Below are 13,355 nucleotides of genomic sequence, written 5' to 3'. Positions count from 1 at the left end.
AGTGTGCTCCTTTGCCATGTGTGCAAGCCAGGTTTGAGCCCACCCCCACGCATTAGAGGAAGTTTTAGTACTTTGGATTATTTGACTCTCTCTCTGGTTCTATCTACCTAAAAAAAAAAAAAAAATGGAATAGCCAGGGAGATGACACCAGCAGTGAAGTTCTGGCCTTGCAAGCATGAGGTCCTGAATTGGATCCTGGCACTACATATGCCAGAGTGCTGCTCTGTTCTTTTTTCTATCTACCTATGTCTCATGAAGTAAGTAAAATAAATCTTTAATAAAAGAATAAAAATTAAAATATTTTTGTAATCCACAAAACACCTGATTAAATATTTAGAAATTATCTTTGAGAGATATACCTACAGAAAAGAAACACCAAAAAAAAAAAAAGAAAGAAAGAAAAGAAACACCGGGGAAGCAATTACAAAAGCCAGACCTTCCACCTTCTGCACCCCATGGTGACCCTGGGTCCATATTCCCACAGGGTTAAAGAACAGGAAAGGTATCAGGGGAGGGGATGGGATACAGAGCTCTGGTGGTGAGGATTGTGCCACCTGTGCTTAACCTGTTGCGCTACCACCCAACTCCCTGGTGGTGAGGATTGTACCCCTCTTATCCTATGGTCTTGTCAGTGTTTCCATTTTATAAATAAATAAATTTTAAAAAGAAAAGAGAAGAAAATAAAAACTAGTTTCTTAAATCTTCAAAGACAGAACATACTCTGTAAAGATAATGAAAAGAGGAAGGAACATTAACCAGGTGAACAAGAGATTTAAAAACTATAATGTCTAGGCAAGCAGTCCTACCTCTAGCCTGCTAAATGCAATCCCAAGAGCATAGTGTTATATCTCCATGGAGCAGCCAGGAACAAAAAGAACATCGATCATCCTATAGTCTCTGGACATTTTTTTTTTTAAAAAAAGAAACATGTTCTTGACATGTAAGTTAAAAAATTGATTCTCACCCCATATTCATCCTTCTTTTCCTGGCTTATCTCACTTAAGATGATTCCTTCAAGCACCATCCAAGAAGACGTACCTAAGATGATTTCGTCATTCTTAATAGCTGAGTAGTATATATACCACTGTGTACATATACAACTTTATTAGACACTCATATATTGTTGGACACCTGGCTGCTTTCAGGTTTTGGCTATTACAAATTATGTTTCAGGGGCCTGGCAGTGGAACACCTGGTTAAGTTCTCACATTAAAGTGTGCAAGGACCCAGATTCAAGCGCCTGATCCCCACTTGCAGGGAAAAAGCTTCACAAGTGGTGAAACAGTGCTGCAAGTGTCTCTTTCTCCCTCTCTATCTCCCCTATACCTCTCAATTTTTCTTAGTATCTATCGAAAAGAAATAAACTAAAAAGAAAATATTTTCTAAAACTGTGCTGCTATGAACATAGGTATTCACAGCTCTTTTTGGATGAGTGATTTGATTCCTTGATATATATATATATATATATATATACATATATATATATATATATATATATATATATATATACATACATGTATGTATATATATATATCAAGGAATCAAATCACATATATATATATATATATATATATATATATATATATATATATATATATCAAGGAATCAAATCACTCATCTATATATATCCCCAGGAGAAGAACTGCCAGGTCATAGAGAAGGTCCATTTCAAGCCTTCTGAGAGTTCTCCAGACTGCTCTTCACAAGAGTTGGACCAATTTACATTCCTACCAGCAGTGCAGGAGGGTTCCTTTACCCCTGCAACATCTCCTTTATTTGTTGTTACTATCCTTTCTGATGTATGATATTCTCACAAGAGTGAAATAGTATCTCATTATTGTCTTTATTTGCATTCATGGACAGAAGTTGAGAAACAAGAACAGAAAGGAGAAACACAAAGTATAACTTGGACTGGGTTTGGTGTATTGCACCAAAAGAAAGGACTGGTAGTGGAGTGGGGTGGGTTTTCTGGGCCTGGTACATGATGGTGGAAAAGGACCTAGCCTAGGGGTGAGAGTTTTTTGCTGAAAACTGAGAATCTTTACACATGTACTAACAACTGTATCTACTGTAAACCACTAATCCACCCAAGAAAGCACATATAGAAATAAAAGTGGGGGTGGGTGGGTAGTAGGGCACCCTGATTAAGTGCACATATCACCACGTGTAAGGACTGGGTTCAAGCCCTTCCTCCTCACCTGCAGGAACGATGCTGCTGAGCAGTGAAGCAGGTCTACAGATGTCTTATCTTTCTCTCTCCCTATCTCCCCTCCCCTCTCAATTTCGCTCTGTCCTGTCAAATAATATAGAAAGAAAAAAATGGAAAAAATTGTCCACTGGGAGCCGTGAATTTGTAATGCCAGCACTGATGCCAGTGATAACTCTGGTGACGATTTAAAAAAGAAAAAGAAAAACTGGTTGTCATTACAAGGATTAATTACGTCCACAAATTACAAATTGAAGTATATGTGTACATATGTATATATCTATGCACATATGTATTTGCAATTTATATTTAATTTAAGTGATAATACATTTAATATGTAAAGCATTAAAAAAGAAGAAAAAGACCAATAGCCCAATTAAAAAGGGACAAAGTGTGGTCTGGGAGATGGCACGGTGAATAAAGCATTGGACTCTCAAGTATAAGGTCCTGAGTTCAATTCCCAGCAGCACATGTACCAGAGGGATATCTGGATCTTTCTCTCTCTCCTCTTACCTTTCTCATTAATAAATAAATGAAATCTTTTTAAAATGGTACAAAGTGTGGAGAGTTCACAGAAAAATAAATACAAACATATTACATATAAAATCATGCCTATGGCATTTTGCACCAAAGTAAAAGACTCTGGGGTGAGTGGGGGGGGGGGGGATACAGGTCCTTCAGAGGACCTAGTGGGGTTATATTGTTACATGAAAAACTGAGAAATGTTATGCATGTACAAACTATTGTATTTACTGTCAAATGTAAAACATTAATTCCCCAATAAAGAAATGAAAAAAAAAAAAAAGAAAGAAAGAAATGACGAAGCTACTAACACAACGCTCTATGACTAAGATGAATAATCAAGGCAACACTACAATGAGTATTTTGAGGAAACTAAAATGTTCAAAATGGCTGTTCATTTTTTAAAATTTGGGGAATGGTGGCTTACAGTACAGTTATTGACACCTACGTACAATTTCTCATTTCCTTGACAGGTCTCTACAAAACATCCCACTTCCCACACTTCTTTACCACTCTGGGTGCATCCCACCTTGTCTGATCTTTGAAGTTAAATAGAGTCAGGCCTGGTTCATACTTGGAAAGGAGACTATTTATTGTTATTCTTTATAAGGTATTTACTTTGTTGATTCCAGTATTGGTCAGGCCCTAAGCACAGAATTGTATGGTGAAAAAAGTTAATGGGCATTTGGTTCTCCATATTGGAAAAGTGAAATGAAATTAGAATTCTGTCTCACACTAAACATGACAATATGTAATCTAGATTAATGATGAAAATTAAAAAAAAAAATAAAGAAGAATTATATGAGATTCTTTCATAGTGGACTTGGGACACATTTTTCGGAATAAGGCGGAAAAATACATTTTTGAGAAAAATTGAACTACATCAATATTATACATTTTTGGTGTAAAAAAGACAAAAGGCAAGGTGAAAATATGATTAAATTGGAAGCAAATTTTGAAAATGTATAGCAGACCCTCTCAGCCAAGTTACAGATGCTATCATGATTCCATCCTGACTTCCCTGAGCAAACGACTTCACCAATGTGTCCTGGAACCTCACCTCTCCAAAGCTCTACTCTGCTTGTTAAAGACAGAAACAGGCGAGGGGTATAGATCAATGTGCCAATGTCCCTGTCCAGTGGAGAAACAATTACAGAAGCCAGAACTGCTACCTTTTACACCACCAAAATAATTTTGATCCATACTGCCAGTGAGGGAGAAATAATAGGGGGAAGATGAACAGACAGCTCTGAACTCCAGCTCCATTAGGAAAGGAGAGAAAAAAGGGAGGGACATTTAGATGTAGTAATAGATTTATGTGTGACTTGTAAAGGAAGAGAAGATGGACCTTAAGAAAAAAGGGCAAGTACATACAAATATACACAGATAGTTATAGAAATAATAGTTAACCCATATCTGAAAACTTAAGAGAGTTTCTGTAGCCTACAATAGAGGCACTGGGGATTCAGACCTCTGGTGGTGGGAATGGTGTAGAGTTGTACCCCTGTTATCTTGTATTTTGTCAATAAATTCATTTTTTCTTGTTTGTTAAAAAAAAAAAAAAAAGAATAATGAATTCCTGGGGCCAGCAAAATAGTTCACTTGGATAGTGTACTTCTTTGCCATGTGCATAAATCAAGGTTGAGCCCATCCTCCACTGCAGAGCATGATACTTTGTTGCTGTAGTTTCTTTCTCTCACTCTACCTTTCTGTCTCTATGTGAAAAATTAAAAAAAAAAAAGGAGGAGGAGGAGATATGCATGAGTGTTAAAAAAAAAAAAAATTAAAGGGAGCTGCTAAGTAGTCCATCTGGTAGAGGATACATATCACCAAGTGCAAAGACCTGGGTTCCAGCCCCAGATCATCCCAGTCCCAGGTCCTCAGGCTACCATATGGGAATGCCTGTAGAGGGAAGCTTCACAAGCAGTGGTGTGGTATTACAGTATCTCTCCTTTTCTGTTTTTCTGTCTCTCACTCTCTATGTCTGTTTCTCTCCATCTAGAGGGAAGAAAATAAAAAATGACCACTGGGAGTAGTGGAGTTATGCAGGTATCAGCCCCCAGCAATAATCCTGGTAAAAAAAAAATATATATATATATATATATATATATATATGAATAATAGTGGGATCACAGAGTATAATAGGAGTGGGGAACATTATACAGCCAGTGAAATTATCAGCTGTGACCCTGCCAAGGCAACCAAAGGTGAGACTCAAAATTCAGTAAGTGTTAATTTTTAAGTTGATAATTTCATATGGTCCATAAAGTATATTATAAGTGCCCAAATGGCCCTATGGTAGAATAAAATAATTATAATGCATGTGTCTAACCCAAGGACTTATTTTCAGATTACATAAAGAATTTCCACAGGAAAACAATTAAAAAAAAAAAAAGGATAAAACACATCAATGCCAATGTCCAAAATTCTAATAATCAATAACAGAAAAATGCAAATTAAAATCATAATGTGATAGAACTATGTGCCTCTCAAAATAGCTTTAAAAAATAGATGCTACTAAGTGTTAATACTGGAACACATATGCACTGCTAAAGAAAAGTGGTAAGTTTTTTTTTTAATATTTATTTATTTATGTATTCCCTTGCTCCTGAAAGGTAGTTTTTCCCTTTTATTGCCCTTGTTGTTTTATCATTGTTGTGGTTATTATTGTTGTTGTTATTGATGTCATTGTTGTTGGATAGGACAGAGAGAAATGGGAGAGAGGAAGAGAAGACAGAGAGGGGGAGAGAAAAGTAGATAACTGCAGACCTACTTCACCACTTGTGAAGCAACTTCCCTGTAGGTGGGGAGCAGGGGGATCGAACCGGGATCCTTAACTTTGGTCCTTGTGCTTTGCGCCACCTGCGCTTAACCCACTGTACTACCACCCCACTCCCAGTGTTTTATTTTTTTCTCTTTCTTCCCAGTCTTTTTCTGTTAAAGATAGATAAGACAGACATATTTAAAAGTGAAATTATATGAGTCTGGGATTTGCTTTCAGGTAGTATAACAAACACAGTGGCAGAAGGTTAAAAATAGGGCAGTTGGGAGGTAGTGCAGCGGGTTAAGCGCAGTTGGCACAAAGCACAAGGACCAGCGTAAGGATCCCGGTCTGTTGGAGCCCTGGGCTCCCCACCTACAGGGGCGTCGCTTCACAAGCGGCGACGGTCTGCAGGTGACTATCTTTCTCTCCCCATCTCTGTCTTCTCCTCCTCTCTCCATTTTTCTCTGTCCTAGCCAACAACAACATCAAAAACAATAATTAACTACAACAATAAAACAAGGGCAACAAAAGGGAATAAATATTAAAAAAAAAAAAAAGGTTAAAAATAAGAATGATAAAGTAGGGGGTTGGGCGGTACTGAAGCAGGTTGAGCGCACATGGCACAAAGTGCAAGGATTGGCCTAAGGATCCCAGTTGGAGCACCGGGTTACCCCCCTGCAAGGAGGTCGCTTTACAAGCGGTGAAGCAGGTCTGCGGGTGTCTATCCTTCTCTCCCCCTCTCTGTCTTCCTCTCCTCTCTCCATTTCTCTCTGTCCTATGCAACAACAATGACAATAATAATAATAACTACAACAATAAAACAAGGGCAACAAAAGATAATAAATAAATTAAAATAAAATAAATTAGTAATAATTGTTAAAGTTAGGTCTTGGGTACATGGGGAGTCTATTATACTATTTTCCTTGTATATGTTGGAAATTTCCAAACTAAGATGACTTTTTTTTTTTAAATAAAGTATTTTTTTATTTATTTATGAGAAAGATAGGAGGAGAGAGAAAGAACCAGACATCACTCTGGCATATGTGCTGCCAGGGATCAAACTCGCAACCTCATGCTTGAGAGTCCAAAGCTTTGCCACTGCTCCACCTCCCGGGCCACCTAAGATGACTTTTTTTATTATTGTAATGTTACAATAGACCTCAATATGTTGGAAACAATAGGGCCTTGAAGAAACTAACCTCTGTCCTGAAGCAAGTGCAATAGGAGACTGTCCATTAGGGGGCCGAGGTTCCTCACATGTCTTCATTTCCACCTCTACCTTATCCAAACACTGAAATAAAAGTTGTAGAGAATAAACAAGCTAAAATTCAGAAATATTTAATCTTCCCCCACTCATTTTCTTTTAGCAGCATAATTTCATGATAAGCATAGGATTGGCTCATAGCAAAAAAAAAAATCTTTTTCTTTTGTTTGTTTTGTTTTTACCAGAACACTGTTCAGTTCTGGCTTACGGTGGTACAGGAGATTGAACCTGGGATGTTGGAGCTTCAGGCATGAGAGTCTGTTTGCATAACCATTATGTTATCTACCCTCCGCCTACAAAATATCTTTTTTTTCCTTTATTGGGGAATTAATGTTTTACATTCAACAGTAAATACAATAGTTTGTACATGCATAACATTCCCCAGTTTTCCCATTTAACAATACAATCCCCACTATGTCATTTATCATCCTTCATGGACCTGTATTCTCCCCACCCACCCACCCCCAGAGTCTTTTACTTTGGTGCGATAGGCCAATTCCATTTCAGGTTCTACTTGTGTTTTCGTTTCTGATCTTGTGTTTCAACTTCTGCCTGAGAGTGAGATCATCCCATATTCATCCTTCTGTTTCTGACTTATTTCACTCAACATGAATTTTTCAAGGTCCATCCAAGATCGGCTGAAAATGGTGAAGTCACCATTTTTTACAGCTGAGTAGTATATTCCATTGTGTATATATACCACAACTTGCTCAGCCACTCATCTGTTGTTGGACACCTGGGTTACTTCCAGGTTTTGGCTATTACAAATTATGCTGCCAAAAACATATGTGTACACAGATCTTTTTGGATGGATGTGTTGGTTTCCTTAGGATATATCCCCAGGAGAGGAATTGCAGGGTCATACGGTAGGTCCATTTCTAGCCTTCAGAGAGTTCTCCAGACTGTTCTCCACAGAGGTTGGACCAATTGACATTCCCACCAGCAGTGTAGGAGGGTTCCTTTGACCCCACACCCTCTCCAACATTTGCTGCTGTTACACAAAATATCTTAAATCTATTACTATTTCTGGGAATACCAAATTTGGGATAAAGGTATATATCAGTCAATCAGTTCCTGAAAGACTTTCATCTGATAACCACTCAATAACAAACATGAACTAATTTTTCCTCTGTCAGGAATCCAATGGAAAATAAGGATATCTGAGGACAGAATTTGACAGGGAAAAAAAAAAAGTTACAAAAAGCAAAATCAAATCAGGGCTCCTGGATCTTTATATCAGTGTAAATTACTATGTAGCACCATAATTCTAGATTAAGCTCAGACAATAGTCTCATAGAAAAACTTCCACCAATACTAAAAAGAACAGCCTATCAGGACTCCTCCCTATAGTCTCTTTTAAAACCCTACCCCCTTGTAGCTGAGGAAATAGCTCTAATCGTAGAATATTGGTCTGGTATGCCTGAAGCTACTGGTTCAGTTCCCAGCACTGCATATACAGGGGTGAGTAGTGGCCTGGCTTTTCTTACTCTCCTTATCTAGTGTGAAACTCTCTGTTATGTGTATAAATTAAAAACAAAACAACAACAAACTTGGGAAGCCGGGCAGTAGTACAGCGGGTTAAGCGTACAAGGCACAGAGGACTGGCATAAGGATTCCAGTTCCAGCCCTGGGCTCGCCAACTGCAGATGGGGTCGTCTTCACAGGCAGTGAAGAAGGTCTGCAGTTGTCTATCTTTCTCTTCCCCTGTCTGTCTTTCCTTACTCTCTCGATTTCTCTTTGTCCTATCCAACAACAACAGCAATAACAAAAAGGGCAACAAAATGGGGAAAATGGCCTCCTGGTGGAATGGATTAGTGGTGCAGGCACCAAACCCTGGAGGCAAAAAAAAAAAAAAAACCTATCCCCTGAGGGGAGGGGGAAAAAAGGGTTTGGTAGGTGGCACAGTGGATAAAGCCTTGGACTCTTAAGCATCTGGTTCTAGTTTCAACTCCAGCATCCTACGTGCCATAGTGATGCTCGCTATTTATCTCTCTGTCTCTCTCTTTCATACTTATATACACACACACATATATATATATATATATATATATATATATATATATATATATATATATATGAGAAAAACTCGACTCCAGTCATTCCCATTGATTACTTAAAATCAAAGAAGGTTATTACCAAACAAATTGGATGTGTCTTCAATTTTGTCCACTGGATCTGAAAAAGGAAAAGAAGCAGAGTCAGAATTCTAAGTGTCACCCGTCAAGAATGCATGCTTACTCACCAAAGAAAGCAATGGCTCCCAAACTCCCATTCTCACCCGAATGGAAGCCCTATTGCAGTACACTCGAGTGATGGCTAACCAGGTGGGCAGTTCCAACACATTCTGTAGAACTTCTTCATCCAATTCCAGGTTGGTCAGTTGACCCTCCCCTTTCAAGGTACTTAAATTGATTTTGTCCGGGGAAAGATTCTTAGTGAACCTGAAAAAGAGAAAGAAGCTATTTATATCCATGAACAATTACATATAGCCAGTTACACCTTTGAATTTGGAGAAATATTATAAATATAGCCAATTACACCTTTGAATTTGGAGAAATGAGAAAGTTAAAGAACACATGTTAAAAGACCACATTGTGAGAGTCGGGTGGTAGCGCAGCAGGTGAAGTGCATGTGGCATGAGGCGCGAGGACCAGCTTAAGGATCCCGGTTGGAGCCCCCGGCTCCCCATCTGCAGGGGAGTCGCTTCACAGATGGTGAAGTAGGTCTGTGGGTATCTATCTTTCTCTCCCCCTCTCTATCTTTCCTTTCTCTCTCCATTTCTCTCTGTCCTATCCAACAACGACATCAATAACAATAATAATAATAACTACAACAATAAAAAAAGGGCAACAAAAGGGAAAATAAATATTAAAAAAACTGAAAAAAAAAGACCTTCTGCCAAGTAAAATCTTAGATGAATCCTATCATTCTACTCATGATTGTGATAAAATATTTGTGATTGTTTATAGGGATGAGGGGGAAAGAATCAGAACATCAGTCTGGCACATGTCATGCTGGGAATGAAACTCCAGAGAGCCTCCAAGAAGACTCTAAGGGAATGGTATAGAAGTGACAACATGTGGTCTGGGAGGTGGCGCAGTGGATACAGCATTGGATTCTCAACCATGAAGTCCTGAGTTCAGTCCCCGGCAGCACATATACCAGAGTGATGTCTGGTTCTTTCTCTCCTATCTTTCTCATGAATAAATAAATTATTTAATTCTTTAAAAGAATAAAAATAAAGAAGTGGAAACATAATAAAGTTTTTAAAATTAAAAAAAAAGTGGCAATACAAGCTTTTGATATATTTTTTTCCTCCAGGGCTGTCTCATGCTTGAGGATCTGAGCTCTCAGGTTCAATTCCCAGCACCACCATAAGCCAGAGTTGAAAAATGCTCTAGGGCAGGGAAAAAAAAAATAGTACATAGCAAAACCTAACAATATATAGCTTATAAAATATTTTTCAAATCTGAAAAAAAGTATAAAATTATATTATATTTCATCCTGAATTTGCCAATTATTTCAAACTATGGTCTTCTGATTATATGAATAGAATATCTAGGTATGTATATTTTAACATGCACATTAATGGGCCACATCCCAGATGGGCTAAATCACAATGGTTAGAGGAGGAAAAGAATTTACATTTCAACAAAGGTCAAGGTGATTCTTTGTTCATTAAAGTCAGAGGATGACTTAATTTAAGGTTTTAGTTAACCACCTAAAATGACTCAAGGAAGACAATTAGAGGTTATGTATGTATGGAAAAGACATGTATAAGCCCATTCTTTTTTATTTTTAATTGGGGAATTAATGTTTTACATTCAACAGTAAATATAATAGTTTGTACATGCATAACATTCCCCAGTTTCCCATTTAACAATACAACCCCCACTATGTCATTTATCATCCTTCATGGACCTGTATTCTCCCCACCCACCCACCCCAGAGTCTTTTACTTTGGTGCAATACGCCAATTCCATTTCAGGTTCTACTTGTGTTTTCTTTTCTGATCTTGTTTTTCAACTTCTGCCTGAGAGTGAGATCATCCCATATTCATCCTTCTGTTTCTGACTTATTTCACATAACATAAATTTTTCAAGGTCCATCCAAGATCGGCTGAAAACGGTGAAGTCACCATTTTTTACAGCTGAGTAGTATTCCATTGTGTTAATTTCAGTTTTGTATGTTTAACTTTTATTAAATAAAATGTTTTAAAAATCTTCAGGGTGTGTTAACAGAAGGATGTAATCTTTAGCTGCCACAGTTGGCACAGTGATTATGCCCCAGTGTATTGTATACCTCATTTCCATGGAGGGAATGCTGAATGACAAAAAAAAATGTTTGTAAATCATGTAATATTTTGTTAGACATCAGAAATTGGGTCCTAAAGGACAAGCCAATTTCATATTTAAGGATCTGTGTTGTATATACAGGAGTTGTAAGTATTGGGCAGAAAGGGAAAATAAACATTTCTTTTCATGAATTTTATTATTTTTAAATTTTTATTTACCTTTGGATAGAGAATAGAGACATTAAGAGAGGGGGGAGATGGAGAGAGACATACACTTGCAGCACTGCTCCACTATTGGTGAAGCTTTCCCCTGCAGGCGGGACCAACAGCTTAAACCTGGGTCCTTGTATGCTGTAACGTGCATTCAACCAGGTGCACCACTGCTTAGTACTTTAGATGAAAGGTAGAATTCTTACTCTTGTCCTTTCTCCCAACCCAAGAGAACAGTTTCTTTTTGCCCATAGGATAAGATGTGTGGGACAGAATCAAAGTTTGAATTCTTTGTTTTTAATACAAGGCATGAATTACTGTAGGAAAAAAGTTATCCTGAAGATCTAAATAAAAATGCTAATGTTTATTTTGTTGCCACTGTAACAACCATTAATGGAACTTGAAAGGTTGGAATTTTGAATTTAATAGCACTGGAAAGAAATTTGCTAGATTTGTGTGGACTACACAAAATGTTTTGTAGTGAGAACACCTTGGTATGTATGTTAAGCTAGTAGTAGTGGGCCTGACTTTTTCCCTTTTCCCTGCTTTTGTTCCTAAAGAGACCTAGATGTGGCCCTTGAAAAGTCTTGTATTAGTCTGGACTAACCTAAAAGTTTAGGACTCTGGAGAGATAAGAGTATCAAAGTGTGATGTTGACTGAGAAGATAATTTAATGTATTTTTCCTTTTTCAGGAAAGACTAGAAGCTTTGGATCTGATAAAGAGTTTTAAAGCAATTTGTAACCACTAAGTAGTAGTAGTTGCTTGTATCATCTCAAAACTCAGTTTTGACTTTAGTGGAAAGAGTAGCATTCTAAAAATAAGTATATTTCATAAAGATTGTACATGTTTAAAGTAACCAGATAACAAATGTTATTTTAATTAACACTGAGGAGCCATATTGTAAGCAAGGACTCAATCCAGACTATTTGAATCTGACTCCTTAGTCATTTGTGTGTTTTTGTCACTGCTTAAATTTTCTCAGCTAAAGGAAGAATATACCGGTTTTATTAAGTTGCAAAAATGAGTTTGTATTTGTAAATTGTTCAGATGCCCATGTGTTACATGGCAAGCTTAGGAGCAATGTCTGCTCTTACTGTGTACATAACCTTTTTCCTTTGAACAATAATAGTCTGCACTGTAATGAACAGCAATGCTCACTGTTTACACTTGAAGCTCTCAATTGTAAATGTATTACTAAAATGTTACCAAATCACCATAACCACATACTGACTAGTAAAGGTTTACATCTTTATATTAAAAAAAAAAAAGAAGAACCTAACATAGAATAAATGCCTGGTGTTTATTAAGTGCTCAGTAAATAAACAGTAATTATTTCTGGATTTGTTCTCTCCCTTTAAGAAATACTAAAATTATTACTATTTAAATTTTTTTTTGGTATTTATTTATTTCCTCTTGTTGACCTTGTTTTATTGTTGTAGTTCTTATTGTTGTTGGATAGGACAGAGAGAAATGGAGAGAGGAGGGGAAGACAGAGAGGTGGAGAGAAAGATAGACACCTATAGACCTGTTTCACCGCTTGTGAAGCAACTCCCCTGCAGGCGGGACTCAAACCAGTATCCTTCCCAATCCTTGCGCTTTGTGCCACGTGTGGTTAACCTGCTGCGCTACCGCCTAACTCTCTATTTTTTTAAGGAGTCTTAGAGTATTATACTAGGGGCCAAGGCTGCCATAGCCAGTAGAGTACTTAAATTATAAGGTACAAGGAGGGGCGAATATAATGGTTATGCAAAAAGACTCTCATGGATTGGAAAAAGTGGGTTGAAACATAGAGAAGAATGAAACTGTACCACTATATTTCACCAAACACAAAAGTAAATTCCAAGTGGATCAAGGACTTGGATGTTAGACCAGAAACTATCAGATACTTAAAGGAAAATATTCGCAGAACTCTTTTCCGCATAATTTTTTTTAATTTTTAAAAAATATTGGGGGTCGGGCGGTGGCGCAGTGGGTTAAGCGCACGTGGCGCAAAGCGCAGGGACCCGCGTAAGGATCCCGGTTCGAGCCACCGGCTCCCCACCTGCAGGGGAGTCGCTTCACAGGCGGTGAAGCAGGTCTGCAGGTGTCTGTCT

At 37.7% G+C, this 13,355-nt stretch overlaps 1 protein-coding gene across 1 annotated transcript in view; it reads right to left on the bottom strand.

Moving 5' to 3' along the window:
- Positions 1-13,355, bottom strand: part of BLTP3A (bridge-like lipid transfer protein family member 3A) — an 85,494-nt gene that overhangs the window by 37,467 nt on the left and 34,672 nt on the right. The window contains exons 2-4 of the mRNA XM_060189647.1: positions 9,035-9,197; positions 8,893-8,931; positions 6,692-6,783 (exon numbers count right to left, since the gene is read on the bottom strand). Of these exons, the coding sequence (XP_060045630.1) occupies positions 6,692-6,783; positions 8,893-8,931; positions 9,035-9,197 (294 nt within the window). The remainder of the gene's footprint in view (positions 1-6,691; positions 6,784-8,892; positions 8,932-9,034; positions 9,198-13,355) is intronic.

The sequence above is a fragment of the Erinaceus europaeus genome, chromosome 4, assembly GCF_950295315.1.
Source record: "Erinaceus europaeus chromosome 4, mEriEur2.1, whole genome shotgun sequence".
NCBI classification, from domain to species: Eukaryota; Metazoa; Chordata; class Mammalia; order Eulipotyphla; family Erinaceidae; genus Erinaceus; species Erinaceus europaeus.
The sequence above is the reverse complement of the archived record's forward strand: the minus strand, read 5'-3'. Positions and strand labels throughout refer to the sequence as shown.